The 23,700-nt window shown below is 44.5% G+C and overlaps 1 protein-coding gene across 2 annotated transcripts in view; it reads left to right on the top strand.

Moving 5' to 3' along the window:
* The window catches only part of XYLB (xylulokinase), a 370,041-nt gene that overhangs the window by 68,107 nt on the left and 278,234 nt on the right, over positions 1–23,700 (top strand). For both annotated transcript variants that reach the window (XM_044293861.1, XM_044293862.1), the window contains exons 7-9: positions 4,652–4,717; positions 7,164–7,236; positions 18,946–19,064. In XM_044293861.1, coding sequence (XP_044149796.1) covers positions 4,652–4,717; positions 7,164–7,236; positions 18,946–19,064 — 258 coding nt within the window. The remainder of the gene's footprint in view (positions 1–4,651; positions 4,718–7,163; positions 7,237–18,945; positions 19,065–23,700) is intronic.

Here is a 23,700-nt window from a genome sequence, read left to right as displayed (position 1 = left end):
CCTGCGGTTTGCAGCGGCGGTGGGCTGTGCCATTGGGTCCCCATGCGGCTGTAGAGGGGACCCGATAGCATGGAAGGCAGCTCGATACCTAAGGAAGGCATCGCGCTGCCTTCCGGTGACAAGCCTGTGAGATACAGCCCCCTGGATCTCACAGGCCGGAAGCTGTATGAGTAATACTCACTGTATTACTCATACAGCCAATGCATTCCAATACAGAAGTATTTGAATGCATTGTAAAGGGATTAGACCCCCAAAAGTTCAAGTTCCAAAGTGGGACAAAAAATTAAGTGAAAAAAAGTTAAAAAATTTTAGTTTTCCCCCCCAAAAATTAAGTTTCAAGTAAAAATAAACAAAAACATAATTTTCCCCAAATAAAGTTAAAAAAATTGGTAAAAAATAGGGAAAAAAAAGTATACATATTAGGTATTGCCACGTCCGTATCGACAGGCTCTATAAACATATCACATGACCTAACCCCTCAGATGAGCACCGTAAAAAATAAAAACTGTGCTTAATAAACCATTTTTTTGTCACCTTACATCACAAAAAGTACAACAGCAAGCGATCAAAAAGGCGTAGTACTCATCTAACCGTCACCTCATCAGAATATGGACACACTAAAAATTCATTTTTTTTCATTTTAAAAAAGCTGTTATTGTGTAAAACTTACATTAAATTAAAACAAAAGTATACCTATTAGGTATTGCCACGTCCATATTGACCAGCTCTTTAAAAATATCACATGACCTAACCCCTCAGATGAACACCGTAAAAAATTTAAAATAAATACTGTGCTAAATAAACCATTTTTTGTCACCTTACATCACAAAAACTGTAATAGCAAGCGATCAAAAAGTTACACGCACCCCAAAATAGTGCCAAGAAAACCGTCTTCTCTTCCCAGTAAAAATCATACCCTACCCAAGGTAATCACCTAAAAACTGAAAAACTTATGGCTCTCAGACTATGGAAACATTAAAACATTATATTTTTTGTTTCAAAGAAGAAATCATTTTGTAAAACTTACATAAATAAAAAAAAAGTATACATATTAGGTATCGCCGCATCCGTGACAACCTGATCTATAAAAATATCACATGATCTAACCTGTCAGATGAATGTTGTAAATAACAAAAAATAAAAACTGTGCCAAAACAGCTATTTCTTGTTACCTTGCCTCACAAAAAGTGGAATATAGAGCAGCCAAAAATTATATGTACCCTAAACTAGTACCAACAAAACTTCCACCCTATCCTGTAGTTTGTAAAATGGGGTCACTTTTTTGGAGTTTCTACTCTAGGGGTGCATTACGGGGGCTTCAGATGGGACAAGGTGTCAAAAAACCAGTCCAGCAAAATCTGCCTTCCAAAAACCGTATCGCATTCCTTTCCTTCTGCGCCCTGCCGTGTGCCCGTACAGCAGTTTACGACCACATATGGGGTGTATCTGTAAACTACAGAATCGGGCCATAAATATTGAGTTTTGTTTGGCTGTTAACCCTTGCTTTGTTACTGGAAAAAATGAATTAAAATTGAAAATGTGTCAAAAAATTGAAATTCTGAAATTTCATCTCCATTTGCCAATAACTCCTGTGGAACACCTAAAGTGTTAACAATGTTTGTAAAATCAGTTTTGAATACCTTGAGGGGTGTAGTTTCTTAGATTGGGTCACTTTTATGGAGTTTCTACTCTAGGGGTGCATCAGGGGAGCTTCAAATGGGACATGGTGTAAAAAAAAAACAGTCGAGCAAAACCTGCCTTCCAAAAACCGTATGGCATTCCTTTCCTCCTACGCCCTACTGTGTGCCCGTACAGCGGTTTACAAACAACTTATGGGGTGTTTCTGTAAACTACAGAATCAGGGCCATAAATATTGAGTTTGGTTTGGCTGTTAACTGGAAAAAAATTATTAAAATGGAAAATCTGACAAAATAGTGACATTTTGAAATTGTATCTCTATTTTCCATTAATTCTTGTGGAACACCTAAAGGGTTAACAAAGTTTGTAAAATCCGTTTTGAATACCTTGAGGGGTGTCGTTTATAGAATGGGGTCATTTTTGGGTGGTTTATATTATGTAAGCCTCGCAAAGTGACTTCAGACCTAACTGGTCCCTAAAAATTGGGTTTTTGAAAATGTCTGAAAAATTTCAAGATTTGATTCTAAACTTCTAAGCCTTGTAACATCTCCAAAAAATAAAATATCATTCCCAAAATGATCCAAACATGAAGTAGACAGATGGGGAATGTAAAGTAATAACTATTTTTGGAGGTATTACTATGTATTATCTAATACTATGCGGTCGGGTTGCTCCCCCTAATTGAGGACACGCCACTGTGTCAGGGGTTGAGCAGCTCCTCCAAAATTGCCACTAATAAATTTTTTTGTTTTTTGGTTTCTGCTTTGCTAGATTTGAGTGTGTCTGCCTTTACCTGGCATTTAAACACTCCTTTGCACCTGGTAACCTCCATCACATGGTCTGGTGTGGGTGTGGCTCACGGCCTGGCTTCATTCACATCGCACAACCGCAGCATTCATGCTGGGCGTTTGTGGGAAGCTTTGCTGCGAGCTGAACTATATCACCCCCAGACCGTGTTCACACCATAGTTAGAGCAGCGGTTAGGACCCCTTGCCATGCTGAGAGCCGTGACGTGGTGCATGATGGGCTCCGATATATCCATCACTGGTATATATTGGCGAAAGTCTCAGCTTTTAATACCTTCATTTGTGTCTTGCCAGTATAGTCAGTGTTATATCTGTTTGGTGCATTCTTTCTCTGTGTTTCATATGATTGCTACATTCTGTGTAGTTTGCTCTTGTGGTGCATGTGGACCGCGTCGACGTCCTCCATTGTATGCATATTTTGCTGGGGCTAGTCGATTACCGCGGTCCACATGCGGTCGGGTTGCTCCCCCTAATTGAGGACACGCCACTGTGTCAGGGGTTGAGCAGCTCCTCCAAAATTGCCACTAATAAAAATTTTTGTTTTTTGGTTTCTGCTATGTATTATCGAAGTAGAGAAATTGAGCTTGGAAATTTGCAATTTTCTACTAATTTTTGGTAAATTTGGTATTTTTTTATAAATAAAAATTATTTTTTTTACTTCATTTTACCAGTGTCATGAAGTACAATATGTGACGAAAAAACAATCTCAGAATGGCCTGGATAAGTCAAAGCGTTTTAAAGTTATCACCACTTAAAGTGACGCTGGTTAGATTTGCAAAAAATGGCCTGGTTCTTAAGGTGAAATAAGGCTGTGTCTCAAAGGGGTTAATAAATTATAGTGGCCCAATAGTTTTATGTATAATGTTTTACTTATCAAGTCATATACTATACAAAATATACCAAAAAATATACATAAAATCCTTCGGTGGAAATGTTACTCCCAGGAATACATTTTCAAAACTTTTAGATGAAACCAGTTTCACTTTCTATGTACCATGCACGTTGCAGACCATATTTATTATTCTTGCAGATAAATAGCTTGCCACCTAGTGGTCGCACTGAGTTATTAGGGCTCAGATTTGCAGATTTGGATTTACATGATTGAGCAGATCTGTGAACACTGAACTTGGTGTTTGAACTGCAGGCATTATGTTATAAACCTGGAGGAGAGGAGCTGATTGATGTAGAGGGTTGTGTAGAAAGACTTAATTAATTCCAATCCCTGCTCTGTGCTTCAGTCTGAATGGTGGTCTCTCTCAATCAGCCCCCCTTAACTCTGTTATGTGAGACCGTAGATACAGTACATTAAGGATTACACATTATACAGGATTGCTTTAACTGCAGAATTTACAGATATTCCTATACAGGTTCCCGTGTTGGTAATGTCCACCACTGTCCCTGACCTATATGTAATGACAGCCTGCAGACGTGGCCTTCCAGAAGACAGTGGTGGATAGGGTGGCCACTTGCTTAACCCCAAAAAGGAGGACACCTGATATGACACCTACGGTGCTCACCATCAGTCAGTCACAGTTACGTGTCGCCCAGCTCTAGGGACTGACCTGGGGTAAGAGAAAGCCTCATTCAGTCAGTCTGTAGCTGTAGCGCATGCTCAGACAGTAAACTGTTGCTGTCTGAGCATCGAGCCACAGAAAACGAGGGCACCCAAACATCCGCCCAGGCCTTGCGCCAGACAGAGGACATGGAGTCAGGAAACTGGACTTTACTGCCTAAAGCCAGACATCTGGCCATCCTATAAGGGTTGATCACCTTGTGATTTTGGGGCACTCACACCTTCGCACTTACAGATGTAGCAGGGTTAGCACGCCAGCTCTTAACTCAAATTTCTTAACTCATCGCGTTATCTTGAGACCATAGCCATTGAAAAGCAATTGAAGGTGTTTGCTTAGATTACATAACATAACTCAGAAATCTCAGAAAACAGGAGAGTTAACTCTACTCCATCCGTAGGTCCGTGTTCACACTTTTAAATCCTATCACCCCCCTTTGACTTGTGCTGTTGACTCCTGGGGCTGCGCAGGCAGAGTCATGTCCAGGTGCTGACAGTCAGGGTCTCTGGCTCTCGGCTGACTTGCATGCTGCAATTTCCTGCTGCCACCAATACCACACTAGAGGAAGTAATATTATCTACCTTACTGTCTATAAATCTATGCTCATCACTAATAAATATTTTTTTATTCCGTCAGCGTTTTACAGGAAATCAAATTGCGAAGATTTATAATCAGAAACCAGAAGCATATTCCCAGTGTGAGGTGAGTTGCCTGCACCCTGGCACTACTATTGCAAGCCTTGAATACCATTTTATATAGTGAAGCCCCTGTTACTCATAGGAATCAATGAGACACTTACATTAGGGTAGGTTTCTCCAGCCGTTTCACACTTAGCTGCTGTGGGTTGTTTGCATTTGCATCCATTGTCATAAATCAGCCCTTTGAGTAAATAATAATTCATGCAGTAATTGCACCCAGTGATGGCAATTGACTTGCAAGTGTGAACTAGTGCTTGAAAAAACAGAAATGTGCACATAATCTGAATGGCTGGGCAGCTGTCAGATAAAGGTAAAAATAATTTTCAGTACAAATTGTTTAGAGGGGCACTTTTGTTAAGTTCCACTATGGCGTGGCTTTCTAGGCTCCTCCTTACTCAGGTCTATTCAAATATTACTTCATAATCATATTTTATTTCCGCTGCTGGTTCAGTGGTCTATTCTTGCTATAATAGAAACCAACTCTCCATCCGCCGACTTTCTGGTGAGCCTGTGTTTATAGCAGCCAATCCGATAAGGCAGAGCAGCAGAGAGAGGGAGGGAACACCAATGATAAGCAGGGGGTGTGTCTACGACTACTCCTGACTCCCTGTAGGCAATGTAGCTAATCTGAAGTCACCGATCTCAGCTCTGCTCTAGGGCCTCTTTCACACGAGCGAGTTTTCCGCGTGGGTGCAATGGGTGAAGTCAACTCATAGCACCCTCACTGAATCTTGACCCATTCATTTCAATGGGTTTGTGTACATGAGCGTTGTTTTCCCACACATAATTTCTGCGGTGTGTGAGAATCGCAGCATTCTCTATATTCTGCGTTTTTCACCCATTTCTGGCCCCATAGAAGTGAATGGGACTTCAGTAAAAAAACGCATTGTAGTCCGGTTGCAATGCGTTTTTCACTGATGGTTGCTAGGAGATGTTTGTAAAGCTTCAGTTTTTTTCACTTGAGTGAAACGGAAACACTGAACACAATTGCAGACAAAATTGAACTTGCTTGCAAAATGGTGCGAGTTTCGCTGAACGCATCCTGAGCCAATCTGTATCGTTCATGTGGAAGAGGCCTAATGTAGCTAATAAAAAGCAGCAAACGGTAAGGAAAATAAATGGCAGGTAAGTACTGACTTGCACATCATTTTGAGATTCATATGTTTGAAGTCGTTAGGCTTCTATCTTCATTCATCAGGACCTGCACTGACGTCACCGCGCTCACCCACGTGGTGAGCGCGATTACGTCATCAAAGGTCCCTTTGCAGGTCCTGAAAGAAGAAGAAAGAAGACTTTGCCGGGTTCGGGTCTGGGTACCACATTCAGTTTTTTTCTCACTCGCAAGGAAAAAACTGAACATCGGAACGCAATCACAGTCAAAACTGACTGCAATTGCGTGCCTACTCGCGCGGGTTTCCCGCAATGCACACGCGACACATCCGGAGCAAATCCAGGACGCCCGTGTGAAAGAGGCCTTAGAAACCATCAGTGAAAAACGCATTGCATCCGCACTTCCTTGCGGGTGCAATGCGTTTTTCACTGAAGCCGCATTCACTTCTATGGGGTCAGGGCTGATTGAAAAACACTGAGTATAGAACATGTTGCGTTTTTCACGCAAAAGCAGAGCTGATGCGTGAAAAAAAAAACGCTCATGTACACAGACCCATTGAACTGAATGGGTCAGGATTTAGTGCGGGTGCTATGCGTTCACGTCACGCGATGCACCCGCGCGGAAAAATCTCTCGGGTGAAAGGGGCCTAATAGAAATGCCTTTTCTTGTCCGTGTCTGCGGAGAGCAAAATTGAAGCAAAATTTTTAAATTCACATGCAGCAAATAAATTCTCCAAATTTTGCAGATAAATCTGGAGCCTATGGTTGTGACATGGGAGAGGTGAGATACTAGAGTACCCTATAGGCGGTTATTCACATTCAACAGCTGTTAGCCGAATCGATCGGCCAACAACTATCTGTCCTGACTTAGCCATACACATTTGGTTTGGTCAAACTTGTATATGTATTCAATGGTGAGGGGGGAGAAAGCCACTGCCAGACACATTTGGCAGCAGCTTATCTCCTGGGATTCAGCAAAAATAATCACTTTGCCCGATTCTTCTCTTCCCCCAACATCATCTTTCAGGGGGAGAGTCGGGAGCTCCCTACACATATTAGACTGCTGACAATACCGGCCATTCTCAAGGGGGTTCAGCTGACAATACACTAATGTATATGGCAGCCTTTAGAATGAAGGTACTGTAGGATGCACCTGAGTATCCTGTCATTACTAATGTTGGTCATCTATGTAATATAGATCTATGTAATTTTAGATTGTTCATTACTGTATAGTACAAATTCCTCATTTTTTATATACAAGATTGCTATTGGTGCATGTTCGTGAATACTTTTTTCAGTTTTTCTTCTGAACTTGACACAATCTTTTTTTCTTTTCACAGAGAATTTCCTTGGTCAGCAGTTTTGCAGCTTCACTGTTTATTGGGGATTATGCACCTATAGATTACAGTGATGGTAAGTGGTTGCCATTTCATATTTAATATTGAGTGGCAATACAGAGTGGCCCAGATTTACTAATGTGTTGGTGCCTAGAATCTATCTAAAAATGGTGCAAATTGATGCAGCTAAGTTTTTTGGGGGGGATCAGATAGATTTTTATAGAAGTTTTTTTAACATAAGAACATAAAACCTTGTACAATAAGTACAGACAATGACCAATAATTTACAGGATATCAGATTACCAAAACCATCCCTAACTCCCTCCCTCCATATATTAGATTTAGAGTATCTATAGTCAGGTCCATTAATATTGGGACATCAACACAATTCTAAAAATTTTGGCTCTATACACGACCACAATGGATTTGAAATTAAATGAACAAGATGTGCTTTAGCTGCAAACTGTCAGCTTTAATTTGAGGGTATTTACATCCAAATCAGGTGAACGGTGTAGGAATTACAACAGTTTGCATATGTGCCACCCACTTGTTAAGGGACCAAAAGTAATGGGAAAGAATAATAATCATAAATCAAACTTTCACTTTTTAATACTTGGTTGCAAATCTGCCAGGCCTCTACTGCAACTGTCTTCAGTTCCTGCTTATTCTTGGGGCATTTTCCCTTCAGTTTTGTCTTCAGCAAGTGAGATGCAAGCTCAATCGGATTCAGGTCAGGTGATTGACTTGGCCATTGCATAACATTCCTCTTCTTTCCCTTAAAAAAACTCTTTGGTTGCTTTTGCAGTATGCTTTGGGTCATTGCCCATCTGCACTGTGAAGCGCCGTCCCATGAGTTCTGAAACATTTGGCTGAATATGAACAGATAATATTGCCTGAAACACTTCAGAATTCATCCTGCTGCTTTTGTCAGCAGTCACTTCATCAATAAATACAAGAGAACCAGTTCCATTGGCAGCCATACATGCCCACACCATGACACTACCACCACCATGCTTCACTGATGAGGTGGTATGCTTAGGATCATGAGCAGTTCCTTTCCTTCTCCATACTCTTCTCTTCCCATCACTCTGGTACAAGTTGATCTTGGTCTCATCTGTCCTTCGGATGTTGTTCCAGAACTGTGAAGGCTTTTTTAGATGTCGTTTGGCAAACTCTAATCTGGCCTTCCTGTTTTTGAGGCTCACCAATGGTTTACATCTTGTGGTGAACCCTCTGTATTCACTCTGGTGAAGTCTTCTCTTGATTGTTGACTTTGACACAAATACATCTACCTCCTGGAGAGTGTTCTTGATCTGGCCAACTGTTGTGAAGGGTGTTTTCTTCACCAGGGAAATAATTCTTTGGTCATCCACCACAGTTGTCTTCCGTGGTCTTCCGGGTCTGTTGCTGTTGCTGAGCTCACCGGTGCGTTCCTTCTTTTTAAGAATGTTCCAAACTGTTGTTTTGGCCATGCCTAATGTTTTTGCTATCTCTCTGATGGGCTTGATTTGTTTTTTCAGCCTAATGATGGCTTGCTTCACTGATAGTGACAGCTTTTTGGATCTCATCTTGAGCGTTGACAGCAACAGATTCCAAATGCAAATAGCACACTTGAAATGAACTCTGGACCTTTTATTGTCACAACCAGACATCTGAGAAGGGTTATGGTTGGGAGGGTTATGGTCCTGAGGAGAGGATGTGGGCCCCAGTGACGGACATTAAGGCCACTCGTCTCATCAGGGCTTTCCACAGGTCCCATCCTGAGAAGGTGGGCTCTGAGTGTCCGGAGTCCACTCGTAGAGGGAGGGGTACTGTCACAACCAGACATCTGAGAAGCTCTGACAGATGCCTTTCAGAACCTCCTCCTTGTCATGTAGTTGGACTGATTGCATCCCTTTAAATTCCTCCCCATAATGCATTAGTGTGCGGTTTATACAACTTCCTGGAGTGTGTGTGCATGCTGATCCTATTTCCCAGTCTTCTACAAGATAAGTGTTGTACATTCATTTGTGATTTTCTGTTTGCTGGATCCCAGGTGACCCTGACTCCCTCCGTGTCTAGTGTAGGGAGCTGGTGGTCGTGTCCCCTCACTATTGTAGGGTGTTCAGGTGTTATACAGTCGAGGTACGAGGATATGCGATAATCCACCATTGGGATGTTCGCATAGGCTGAGCAGTCAGGGAGAGTGCCAGGTCTTATGCAGGGGTCTCCCTTTTTGTTCCCTAGTTTTGGATCCAGTGAGTCATATATTCATTTTTAATTGTCTTGTTTCCTGTACACCTTCCGTGACATTATAAACCGCCAAAACCGTCTCAAGCATGGATCCGGTTTCACTTTTGACTGAACGCTTCCAGGGTCTTTCATTGGAGGTAGCTGATCTCCGTAAGAGTTTCTAGTGACCGGTTCAGCTTGCGTTCATGGAGTTTGTTCTGAGCCTAAGATCTCGCTCCCGGATACGTTCTCCGGGGGTAGTGAGAATTTTGTGCATTTCAGAGAGGCTTGCAAACTCCATTTTCGCCTTCTTCCCCATTCCTCTGGTGATGAGGAATGGAGGGTGGGGATCATTATATCGCTGCTCAGGGGTAACGCTCAGTCGTGGGCCTTTTCGCTGCCGGTGGGGGCACGGCCCATCCGTTCAGTGGATGAATTCTTTTTAGCCCTGGGTCAGATATATGATGATCCGGATCGTGTTGCTTTGGCTGAGTCTAGACTACGTCTGTTATGCCAGGGTAAACAATCCTCAGAGATATACTGCTCAGAATTTCGGAGATGGGCAGCTGATACTGGTTGGAATGATGCTGCACTTCGAAGTCAATTTTGCCATGGTCTTTCAGAGGGATTGAAAGATGCATTTGCCTTTCATGAGAGGCCTATCTCCTTGGACTCTGCTATGTCTCAGGCCGTTCGTATTGACAGGCGTCTTAGAGAGAAAGGAGAGATCTCTCCTTCCTGTCATACTCAGTCCCAGGACAGTGCAGCAGTCCCATTCTTTGCGCAGGGGTCTCAGTCGCTGTCAGCCCCTTCTGAGCAGGAGCTCATGCAGCTGGGGTTGATTGCCTCTGACAATAGAGGATTCAGCCCGCATGGGAAGGTTTGTTTTTGTTGTGGAGGTATAAATCATTTGGCAAATGTTTGTCCCTCTAGGAAATTCAGGCAGTTTTCTGGGAATAATAAAGAAACAAAAAGGAAAAAATCTTTTAAAAATGTTCCATCTGTTACTATTAACAGGGTTGAGGCAGAAATTGAAGGTTTTCCGTTTGCTTGTAGTTCCCGTTTTGTCCTGCCTGCCAGGGTGGCGCTAGAGAGCAAGAACATTTTTTGTGAGATTTTTGTAGCTAGTGGAGCAGCTGTCAATCTCATTGATAATCATTTTGCGATAACTCATGGTTTCCAGGTATGCACTTTGGGAAAGGATATTCCTGTTTTTGCTATTGATTCCGCTCCACTTTCTCAGAAATCATTAAAGGGCATAGTTCACAATATTCGTTTAATTGTGAGTGATGCTCATGTTGAGGATGTGTCATGTTTCGTCCTTAGCGGATTACCTACTCCTCTTGTGTTGGGGCTACCCTGGCTCACTAAACATAACCCCACCATTGATTGGCAAGCGAGGCAAATAAATGGTTGGAGTGACTTTTGCAGAGAGAATAGCCTCACGACATCTGTTTCTGAGGTTTCTACTAAGACTGTACCACCTTTTCTCTCTGAATTTTCGGATGTCTTCTCTGAGAGTGGACTTCAGGATTTGCCCCGCACAGGGAGTACGATTGCCCTATTAATCTCATCCCAGGCGCCAAGCTGCCTAAATGTCGTTTATACAATCTTTCCCAACCTGAAAGGGTCGCTATGCGTGCTTATATCTCTGATAGTCTGAGAAAAGGACACATACGACCCTCGAAGTCACCTGTTGCGGCTGGTTTTTTCTTTGTTAAGAAAAAAGATGGTTCTTTAAGACCTTGTCTGGATTTCAGGGAGCTGAACAGTATCACTATTCGTGACCCTTATCCGCTTCCTCTGATCCCGGACCTGTTTAACCAGATTGTTGGGGCTAAAGTATTTTCCAAATTAGATCTAAGAGGGGCATACAACCTGGTCAGGGTCAGAGAAGGAGACGAATGGAAGACGGCCTTCAATACCCCTGAGGGCCATTTTGAGAATTTGGTTATGCCTTTTGGTTTGATGACTGCCCCAGCCGTTTTTCAGCATTTCGTGAACAGCATTTTTTATCATTTAATGGGAAAATTTGTATTAGTGTATTTGGATGACATTTTGATTTTTTCTCCTGATTTCAAAACTCATAAGGAACACTTACGTCAGGTCTTGCTCATCCTGCGGGAGAATAAATTATACGCGAAACTGTAAAAATGTGTGTTTGCGGTTCCAGAAATTCAATTTCTGGGGTTTCTTCTCTCCGCTTCTGGTTTTTGCATTGACCCCGAGAAGGTCCGCACTGTGCTTGAGTGGGAGCTTCCTGAGAATCAGAAGGCGCTGATGCGTTTTTTGGGCTTTGCCAATTATTACAGGAAGTTTATTTTGAATTATTCCTCTGTTGTTAAACCACTCACTGATATGACCAGAAAGGGGGTAGATTTTTCTTCCTGGTCGGTAGAGGCGCGTAAGGCCTTTTCTAATATCAAGGAGAGTTTTGCTTCCGCTCCCATCTTGGTACAACCTGATATTTCTCTACCCTTCATAGTTGAGGTTGATGCTTCTGAGGTGGGTGTGGGTGCGGTCTTGTCTCAGGGTTCCTCTCCTGCCAAATGGCGACCGTGTGCCTTTTTCTCGAAGAAACTCTCCTCCGCAGAGAAAAATTACGATGTGGGAGATCGTAATTGTTGGCCATCAAGTTGGCTTTTGTTGAATGGCGCCATTGGCTAGAGGGAGCCAGACACTCTATTACTGTGTTTACTGACCATAAATCTGGTCTACTTGGAGTCAGCCAAGCGTCTGAACCCGAGGCAGGCCAGATGGTCTTTGTTCTTTGTTCTTTTCAAGGTTTAATTTTGTTGTCACGTTCCGCCCTGGGGTTAAGAATGTGAAGGCAGATGCCCTGTCACGTTGTTTTCCAGGAGGTGGGAATTTTGAAGACCCGGGTCCCATTTTGGCTGAAGGGGTGGTGGTCTCTGCTCTTTTTCCTGAATTGGAGGCAGAGGTGCAGGCAGCCCAGTCAGAGGCTCCTGATCTTTGTCCTCCTGGGAGGTTGTTTGTGCCTCTCGCTTTAAGACACAAGATTTTTAAGGAACACCATGATACGGTCCTTGCTGGGCACCCGGGGGCAAGAGCCACAGTGGATCTCATCGCTCGGAGATTCTGGTGGCCTGCGCTTCGTAAGTCGGTTGAGGGTTTTGTGGCAGCCTGCGAGACTTGCGCTCGTGCCAAAGTCCCTCATTCACGGCCATCAGGTCCTCTCCTTCCCTTACCCATTCCTTCCCGTCCTTAGACACATCTGTCCATGGACTTCATAACGGACCTGCCTCGTTCCTCGGGGAAGACTGTGATTCTGGTGGTGGTGGACCGTTTTAGCAAAATGGTGCATTTCATCCCTTTTCATGGTTTGCCCAATGCTAAGACGCTGGCGCAGGCATTTATTGATCACATTGTCAAATTGCATGGTATTCCTTCAGACATAGTCTCTGATAGGGGCACGCAGTTTGTTTCCAGATTCTGGAAGGCTTTCTGTTCTCGCTTGGGGGTTCGGTTGTCATTCTCTTCTGCTTTCCACCCGCAGTCGAATGGCCAGACAGAGCGCGTCAATCAGAATCTGGAGACATATATGCGCTGTTTTGTGGCGGAGAATCAGGAGGATTGGTGTTCTTTTTTGTCCCTTGCTGAGTTTGCTTTAAATAACCGTCGTCAGGAGTCCTCTGATAAGTCACCATTCTTTGGTGCATATGGGTTTCATCCGCAGTTTGGGACTTTCTCGGGAGAGGGGTCTTCTGGTTTACCTGATGAGGACAGATTCTCCTCGTCTTTGTCATCTATTTGGCAAAAGATTCAGGATAATCTAAAGAGCATGAGTGAGAGATATAAGCGTGTGGCAGATAAGAGACGTGTGCCTGGTCCGGACCTGAATGTTGGTGATCTGGTGTGGTTGTCTACCAAGAATATCAAATTGAAGGTTCCCTCCTGGAAGTTGGGTCCTAAGTTTATTGGGCCTTACAAAATCTTGTCTGTCATCAATCCTGTTGCCTACCGTCTTGATCTTCCTCAGACTTGGAAGACCCATAATGTTTTTCATAAGTCCTTATTAAAACCTTATGTTCAACCCATCGTACCCTCGCCTTTGCCTCCTCCTCCGATTATGGTTGATGGGAATCTTGAATTTCAGGTCTCTAGGATTGTGGATTCTCGTGTTGTCCACGGTTCTCTCCAGTACCTCGTTCATTGGGAGGGTTATGGTCCTGAGGAGAGGATGTGGGTCCCAGTGACGGACATTAAGGCCACTCGTCTCATCAGGGCTTTCCATAGGTCCCATCCTGAGAAGGTGGGCTCTGAGTGTCCGGAGTCCACTCGTAGAGGGAGGGGTACTGTCACAACCAGACATCTGAGAAGCTCTTACAGATGCCTTTCAGAACCTCCTCCTTGAGCTTTCTTTGTTTTGGTTTTCAGTTCCTCATCTCGGTAGCCTCACTCAGCTGTCATGTAGTTGGACTGATTGCATCCCTTTAAATTCCTCCCCATAATGCATTAGTGTGCGGTTTATACAACTTCCTGGAGTGTGTGTGCATGCTGATCCTATTTCCCAGTCTTCTACAAGATAAGTGTTGTACATTCATTTGTGATTTTCTGTTTGCTGGATTCCAGGTGACCCTGTCTCCCTCCTTGTCTAGTGTAGGGAGCCGGTGGTCGTGTCCCCTCACTATTGTAGGGTGTTCAGGTGTTATACAGTCGAGGTACGAGGATATGCAATCATCTACCATTGGGATGTTCGCATAGGCTGAGCAGTCAGGGAGAGTGCCAGGTCTTATGCAGGGGCCTCCCTTTTTGTTCCCTAGTTTTGGATCCAGTGAGTCATATATTCATTTTGTATTGTCTTGTTTCCTGTACACCTTTCGTGACATTTATCTGCTCAATGTAATTGGGATAATGAGGGAATAACACACACCTGGCCATGGAACAGCTGAGAAGCCAATTGTCCCATTACTTTTGGACCCTTAACAAGTGGGATGCACATATGCAAACTGTTGTAATTCCTACACCGTTCACCTGATTTGGATGTAAATAGATTAAAGCTGACAGTCTGCAGTTAAAGCACATCTTGTTCATTTCATTTCAAATCCGTTGTGGTGGTGTATAGAGACGAAAATGTTAGAATTGTGTCGATGTCCCAATATTTATGAACCTGACTGTATATACGCCACCACTTGCCCTCCTCAAGAGGCAGCAATTATCATAATGGTTTCCTATGCAGGGTTTTCACAACTTTTCTGACTTGCTCAAAAAGAGGGCAGACTTTTCAGAAAGGGAGGAAACTTTGCAGGGAAGTGGGCCTGACCTAAGATGAGCCATTTTGCACCAAATTTGCACCACAATTTAGGTGTCAAATTCTGTCTCAAAGTAAGCCAATCAATAGTTGGTATATAGTTAGACAAAAGTGTCCATCCCTGCACCACATTTATTATCCAGCCTGAGCCACTGGTGCAGGTCTAGACAGCCTGTCTGTTTACACCATCTATAGGATTAGTAAATCTGCCCCGGTGAAGACAGACTAGTTTTAGGGTTGCCCTGTTACACAGTGTTCTGAATTGAATTAACACCAATTGATGCCTTGGCTTTTATCCATGGTGTCTAAGGAAGCCCAAACATATGTCAGCCACATAAAAGATCAGCGGTTCAATGAATATTATGTGATAACTGGATCATCCTCATCAGGATTTCAATACCTCTGATTAGCATCTAGCACTGTCACTTCTTTGTTACCAGTTCATTTAAATCAGCGGTTCTCAACCTAGGGGTCGATCGGCCCTTTCCGGGGGTCACCTGAGGCTTCCTATTAGGGCTGTACGATTGTAGCGTTACATTACCCTACTTCGTGAGATTTCCCTACCTCCTGACTTCCCGTCGCACTGCTAATGACGTGAGGAGGCGTTCCTGAGTTTTGACGATCTGCGCATGCGCAAACCGACAGTTTATGGAAAATCTCAGCGGAGTTCAGCTTCACACCGGGACACTGCGCATGCGCCGGCCGGAGTTAGCCGCGCTTGCGCACTGGGCCGTAAAATTTCCCTACTAAGGCTCTCCTGCACATGCGCAGTGTCCCGGTGTAAAGCTGAACTCCGCTGAGATTTTCCACAAACTGTCGGTTTGCGCATGCGCAGATCGTCAAAACTCAGGAACGCCTCCTCACGTCATTAGCAGTGCGACAGGAAGTCAGGAGGTAGGGAAATCTCACGAGGTAGGGTAGTATGACGCTACAAATAGGAGAGAGATTGTTTCACACAGGAGTAACATACTTTACACGCAAAGACAGTTATGTGCGCAGTTTAGGACACATGAGGGGACACATAGGGCCATGAGGGGGACCAGCATAAGATGCTATATGTCTTATGCTGGCCCCCCTCATGGCCCTATGTGCCATAGCACACATCCCCTATAACAGCGTACTCCACAGATCCACCCCATAACAGTGCCATCCACAGGTCCCCCATAAGTGTCCTCCACAGATCCCCCATAACACTGTCCTCCACAGATCCTCCATAACAGCGTCCTCCACAGATCCCCCATAAAAGCGTCCTCCACAGATCCCCCATAATAGCGTCCTCCACAGATCCCCCATAACAGCGTCCTCCACAGATCCCCCATAACAGCGTCCTCCACAGATCCCCCATATAACAGCGTCCTCCACAGATCCCCCACAACACAGCGCCCTCCACAGATCCCCCACAACACAGCGCCCTCCACAGATCCCCCACAACACAGCGCCCTCCACAGATCCCCCACAACACAGCGCCCTCCACAGATCCCCCACAACACAGCGCCCTCCACAGATCCCCCACAACACAGCACCATCCACAGATCCCCCACAACACAGCGCCATCCACAGATCCCCCACAACACAGCGCCATCCACAGATCCCCCACAACACAGCGCCATCCACAGATCCCCCACAACACAGCGCCATCCACAGATCCCCCACAACACACCGCCAATTACAGAACTACCTAACACCTTGTAATAGACTGGCATACATCCTGCATATCAGATATTTACATTACAATTCATAACAGTAGCAAAATCAGTTATGACGTAGCAAGGAAAAAAATGTAATGGTTGGGGGTCACCACAACATGAGGAACTGTATTAAGGGGTCACGGCTTTAGAAAGGTTGAGAACCACTGATTTAAATGCAACTTCTTTAAAGAAGACCTGTCATCTCAAAATGCAGTGCAATCTGGAGGTAGCAGGTTATAGAGCAAGAGGAGCTGAGCAGATTAAAAGGGGCGGATTGGGAACTCAAAGTGGCCCTAGAGAGAAAAACGTAAAAGCGGCCCCATGTTGTAGGTGGGGCCAAACTGGTAGAAGTAGGAACCAAGCCAAGTAGACGGGGGCAGCAAACTGTTAGGCATGGTTCACACAAGACAATCAGTTACACAGCATACCTCACAAGGAGGGATAATAGCACACTGCAGCAAATTGTTTTAATACTAAGTCACACCTCAGACTGTGCCCAATGCCCAGTCCTGCCCGATACACTTAGTGTTCCCACACTGTAGTTATTCCCCCTTTGTGCCCCCGGAGTATTTATTCCCTCTTGGTCACCCCACACTGACACGTGATAATGGCCCAGTGCCCGGCCTCACTTCACATGTGCCTTTGGAGCTGACAGTGGAGCAGTGCTAGTTCCTTCTCTTCAATATGCATTGCAAGCTGCCAGCGTCCTGCTGTGCCATCATTACCATGCCACTGTGTATTGGAGATGGCTGCGCTGTCATTATCATTATAATGCCAAAGCCACATGTGTGAAGTGACGCCGGCGACCCTCTGCATAGTAAAGGCAGTCTGTCCACCGGGAATCTTCCTGGAGAGGTACATTGCCAATCCACCCCTGCAGATTGATATATAGTTTTGTGGAAAAAGATTCAGTAAAACTTGCAATTTCAAAATTTATGTCTCAGATTTTTTATTTATTTTTACTTTAGTTATACACGGGGCTGTCTATCAGCGATTTATAGCATTCTCTATGTAAGTGTCTATGCAGAGATAACTGTCAGTCACTGATAGCTGTACACAGGAGATATAAAATGTTATTACCGTATTTTTCGCCGTATAAGACGCACTTTTTCTTCCCCCAAAATGCAGTCGAATGCAGTCAGTTTTACATCGCTGGCAGCGATGTAAAGCGAGCGGGGACTCGGGGAGGGACTGGGAGGAGGAGCTGGGGCCGGCAATAGCGGCGGGGCGGTGCAGTCACTGTACTAAAGGCCCGCCCCGCCGCTCCGGTGTACTAATAAAATATGTCATATTCAATTAATGGTTATTAAATATGCCCCTTTATGCCTAATAGTACCTTAAATCCTAAGCGCATCCGTACAATGCAGGCCGGGCGGGCGGCAGCGTAACTCCCTGATGTCACGTGCCTGCGCCGCCTACTTTATGAATGAAGCAGGCGGCGCAGGCAAGTGACGTCAGTGAGTGACGCGCCGCGCCGGCTGCCCGGCCTGTCGGCATTGTACTGAAACGCTTAGGATTTAAGGTACTATTAGGAATAAAGAGGCATATTTAATAACTATTAATTGAATAAGACATATTATATTAGTATACGGAGCGGCGGGGGATCTGTGGATGGCACAGTTATGGGCTGGGAGGGTCTGTGGATGACACATGTATAACAGTGCCATCCACAGATCCCCCCCCTGTAACAGTGTCTGTCATCCACAGATCCCCCCATAACAGTGTCTGTCATCCACAGTTCCCCCATAACAGTGTCCGTCATCCACAGTTCCCCCCATAACAGTGTCCGTCATCCACAGATCCCCCCATAACAGTGTCCGTCATCCACAGATCCCCCCATAACAGTGTCCGTCATCCACAGATCCCCCCATAACAGTGTCCGTCATCTACAGATCCCCCCATAACAGTGTCCGTCATCCACAGATCCCCCCATAACAGTGTCCGTCATCCACAGATCCCCCCATAACAGTGTCCGTCATCCACAGATCCCCAGTAATAGTTCCATCCACAGACCACCTAGTTCCAAACCCACAGCACACCTTTTGGTTAAAAATATTTTTTTTCTTATTTTCCTCCCCAAAAACCTAGGTGCGTCTTATACGCCGGTGCGTCTTATACGGTGAAAAATACGGTAAATCTTTTCTCATAAAACTATATACTAATCTGCTCAGCTCCTCCTGCTCTATAACATGCTACCTACAGACTGCTGAGCATTTTGTGGTGACAGGTGTTCTTTAATCAAGGCCGTGTGTGCATGTTTCTGGGGGAGGCTACATACTCCCAGATATATGACATGCGGTGGAACATGCTACTTTTTGGTTTCTCTGTCAATCCTCTGTATGTTATAGGAAGCATACAAAGGTAGAGTAGATAGGCCCTAGGCACTACCATACGAGCCCCCTGGCATCTGCATACAAAACAGAGTAAAATAACCATGTGCATGAGGCCTTATAATGGAAGATTCCTAGATTTAGGGAGATTAGCAATTTAGACTGTAGATTATACTTGGGAGTGAGGCATGATGAATACATTTGTAGTATAGTCCTGCCTATCTACTCTATGGTACAAATATCAGTAAAAGTGGCTGTAGTCATAATAATGATAACCTTTTCAGGATCCGGAATGAACTTACTAGACATTCATGAAAAGACGTGGAATGACACATGTCTGAATGCGTGTGCACCCAACCTCAAAGAGAAGTTGGGCTCTGTTGTTCCTTCATCTTCAGTACTGGTAAGTCTTTTAAATATATATATATATATATATATATATATATATACATCAGGCAAATGAGAAGCTGTTAATATATATAGAAAAGAGCAGTTTCTGTTCATTTACAGTCAGATTGGTCCATCGGAGAACTAATGGTCCTCAGCACTTCATGACTACATGTGTATGCCCCATGTCAGCTGTATAGAGACTGTTGTGAAGGGTCATGTTGTATACTGTATACGTTGTCTTGCTGGACTTTGAGGCACGGCATGGACAATGGCTTCCTCTGCTACTAAAAAGATTCAATGCAACTCATGCAATAAAGCTTAAAGGGTTTCTGTCGCCTGAAAAATGGGTATTAAGCTGGCTGACATTAGCGATGTGCTAATGTCAGCTGAACATACAGGTTGGGATCCCTGTAACTGGAAGCTCCTACCAACACAGCCTGCATCTGGCAGGGGTGGCTGGTACACTAACTTAACTTCCTTCTCCTCCTCATGAGACAGGACATGGGAACAGCCCACTTCTGCTCAGACAGGGGAGACTAGATTGGAATAAACTATTCCAGTCTAGGTATACTAAACTGGCTATATGCCTGATCACACATTGCCGCCACTTGCTGGTGTACAGGGGAAATTACAGCATGATATAGCATGATATATGAAACAGGCATAGAAAATATATATACAGGGAAAATGCAATGTTAGATTACACACGATGACAATACATTCACACCTGACATGTTGTAGCAGGGAAACAGAGTTTAGTAACATACTCTGGGATGTTACATCTGCAGTGTAAATCTCACACCGTTCAGTATTCGGCGCAGGCGCAGTGAGGAAATCAGCAGGCGCAGTGAGGAAATCAGCACCCGCAGTGCGTCCTTCCCTCACTGCACCTGCGCCGAACACTGAACGGCATGAGATTTACACTGCAGACACGGCTGGCGGGAGAAGAGCAGTGCTGCCCTGGCCCTGTCAATCAAGAGAAGAAGGGCATAAAAAGAGGTGGGCAAACGGAGCCTCTAGGAGCATGTGCAACGCCCCCCCCCATCCCTGCTCCTAGAGGCTAATTAGCATATTATAAAAGTTTGTTTTTCTCAATAACGGCGGCAGGCAGTGAGATGGCACTAATATAGTTATGTTCAGCTGACATTAGCACATCGCTAATGTCAGCCAGCTTAATACCCATGTAAAGAAGAACTCCCGCAAAAAAAATGTATTCTCTGACCTGCTAGAAAGGTACATGATGTAATCTGTGGTGAATGTAATTTTCTTACCATTGACTGTAAGTTATAACCTCCCTTCTGATCCTCAGCTATGTCATGTGACCAGCAATCAGACTCTCCAACTGACACAGTATCTTGCAACGGGCATCCCCCTGGGGCGCTAAAGATGACCAGAGTACCCAGGTGTAAGAATGGTTGAGTGGTATAGTGTGGCCCAAAATGTTTTGTGTGATGGTGCTCCTACCTGGATACGATTGGACCCCAGGCGTTGGCTCTGAAGCAGCAAATACGGGGGGTATATTTGAGTAGTTTGAAGAAATAATTGAGTCCTGACCTTGTGATGAAGTTGAATAGCAGCTTTACTTTGGTAAAGGTTCATCAGAAACAATCTTCAAACTTTGTCTTGGTCCCAGCAGGCTTTAGCATTAAAACTCTGGCAGGCGAACTCAACTCTGTTACATCTGTTGCTCTCTGGCTCTGCTGTACTGACAGGCTGACTGTATGACTCAGCTTTTGCTGTATGCTGCAACTTCTCTCTGTAGTCTGTCTCTTAAGTTATACCAGGGAACTTCTTCCTGGCTTCTGAGGCTCTAAGCTTTGGCCTCCATGTCCAGCTGAGCTTAGGGTGCTCTGGCTGGCTTGGCTTGGGCATGTCCTGAAGAGACGTGAGCCTGCACACCTTCACCTAGCTTGGGGTAAGCTAGGACTGACCTCTAACTGGTCCCCACCCTTCTTGCAGGAAGTGGGACTCGCCGACTCCTCCACAGAGGGGGGTTAGAATGGAATGGAAAGCTCCATTCGTTGTACCTGTAGCTCTGCCATGTTTGCTGCCACCTGCTGGTGAACATAAACAGTTGCATAGAAATAGATATCACATTATACAGGACCTGGAAATAAATGCATAGATGATGTGATATTAGCATACACATATAGAAGCAAGGTGTAGGAGTGGTAATGCCACTCTGGGGAGTTGCAATCTTATGTATGGACAGGAATCAGATTCTCTATGTATTCCTATGGGAGACTCAATGTCAGTCTCATAGGAATGAATAGAGGAGTAACTGATTTCCTGTCCTGTGTCAGTTGAAGATCAGAGTGTTGGTCACATGACACAGTTGAGGATCAGATGGGAGGTTATAACACAAATACAGTCACCAGTGAGAAGATTACATTCACTACAGATTTCATCATGTACCTTTCTAGCAAGTCAGAGAATACATTTTTGTTTCAGGAGTTCTACTTTAATCTTGCTTTGATCTTAAAGGGATTCTGTCACCTAGATTTTGCCTATAGAGCTGCGGACATGGGCTGCTAGATCACCCCGAGCACATCCACAATATACATTCCCCATAGCTCTCAGTGCTTTTATTTAGGCAAAAAAATATTTTATATATACAGTACAGACCAAAAGTTTGGACACACCTTCTCATTCAAAGAGTTTTCTTTATTTTCATGACTATGAAAATTGTAGATTCACACTGAAGGCATCAAAACTATTAATTAACACATGTGGAATTATATACATAACAAAAAAGTGTGAAACAACTAAAAATATGTCATGTTCTAGATTCTTCAAAGTAGCCACCTTTTGCTTTGATTACTGCTTTGCACACTCTTGGCATTCTCTTGATGAGCTTCAAGAGGTAGTCACCTGAAATGGTCTTCCAACAGTCTTGAATGAGTTCCCAGAGATGCTTAGCACTTGTTGGCCCCTTTGCCTTCACTCTGTGGTCCAGCTCACCCCAAACCATCTCGATTGGGTTCAGGTCCGGTGACTGTGGAGGCCAGGTCATCCGGCGCAGCACCCCATCACTCTCCTTCATGGTCAAATAGCCCTTACACAGCCTGGAGGTGTGTTTGGGGTCATTGTCCTGTTGAAAAATAAATGATGGTCCAACTAAACGCAAACCGGATGGAATAGCATGCCGCTGCAAGATGCTGTGGTAGCCATGCTGGTTCAGTATGCCTTCAATTTTGAATAAATCCCCAACAGTGTCACCAGCAAAGCACCCCCACACCATCACACCTCCTCCTCCATGCTTCACGGTGGGAACCAGGCATGTAGAGTCCATCCGTTCACCTTTTCTGCGTCACACAAAGACACGGTGGTTGGAACCAAAGATCTCAAATTTGGACTCATCAGACCAAAGCACAGATTTCCACTGGTCTAATGTCGAAAAAGGGGGGATTAAATCCCATAAGATACTTAGGGAATCACACACAAACTAAAACCCATTAGTTACAACCGCGTGGCAGAGTAAACATCACCCAGGTATTTATTCAGATGCTCCGCGCATCCATGGCCGCTACACGAGAATAAATTATTCCACTCACAGTAATCTCATAAATTAAAGAAAAGGAAAAAACCTATTATCTACAAAAAGCAACTAAAGGTCAACCTTTCATTAAAGGGGTTGTCCCACTTTGCTGTTTCAATCTTACCAGCAGTAAATGTCCTGATAACTTCCTGGTTCTCCGGCAGTTGAGTGAAGGCCACGCCTCCTCATGACTCACCCTCAGAGCTCAGTCCGTGCTCGTTCATGTGGATGAGTCATCCACATGGAGCCTGCAGAGCAGGGGCGTAACTAGAAGTGACTGGGCCCCACAGCAAATATTTGTAAGGGCCCCCCTCAGCGCGCTTCGCACCTCCCTCCTCCTGTGTAAACCCCACTCCTTTGGCACAGTGTAGCGGTATACTGTATATTGTGTGGCACAGTGTAGAGGTATACTGTATATTGTGGGGCACAGTGTAGCGGTATACTGTATATTGTGTGGCACAGTGTAGAGGTATACTATATATTGTGTGGCACAGTGTAGCGGTATACTGTATATTGTGTGGCACAGTGTAGCGGTATACTGTATATTGTGTGGCACAGTATAGAGGTATACTGTATATTGTGTGGCACAGTGTAGCGGTATACTGTATATTGTGTGGCACAGTATAGAGGTATACTGTATATTGTGTGGCACAGTGTAGCGGTATACTGTATATTGTGTGGCACAGTGTAGAGGTATATTGTGAGGCACAGTGTAGCGGTATACTGTATATTGTGTGGCACAGTGTTGAGGTATATTGTGAGGCACAGTGTAGCGGTATACTGTATATTGTGTGGCACAGTGTAGCGGTATATTGTGAGGCACAGTGTAGAGGTATACTGTATATTGTGTGGCACAGTGTAGCGGTATACTGTATATTGTGGGGCACAGTGTAGCGGTATACTGTACATTGTGAGGCACAGTATAGAGGTATACTGTATATTGTGTGGCACAGTGTAGCGGTATACTGTATATTGTGTGGCACAGTGTAGGCTATATGTGTATAACATAAACATACTCCACATGAACACTTACAGTTACATGGCTTGGTCCTTGGGGATCTCGGACACCACTTCCACACTTTGGCCGGGGGCTCGGCGGAGCTGATGTTGT

This window comes from Bufo gargarizans, chromosome 5, assembly GCF_014858855.1.
Source record: "Bufo gargarizans isolate SCDJY-AF-19 chromosome 5, ASM1485885v1, whole genome shotgun sequence".
NCBI classification, from domain to species: domain Eukaryota; kingdom Metazoa; phylum Chordata; class Amphibia; order Anura; family Bufonidae; genus Bufo; species Bufo gargarizans.
Note: the sequence above shows the minus strand (reverse complement) of the source record. Positions and strands in the feature narration are given on the sequence as shown.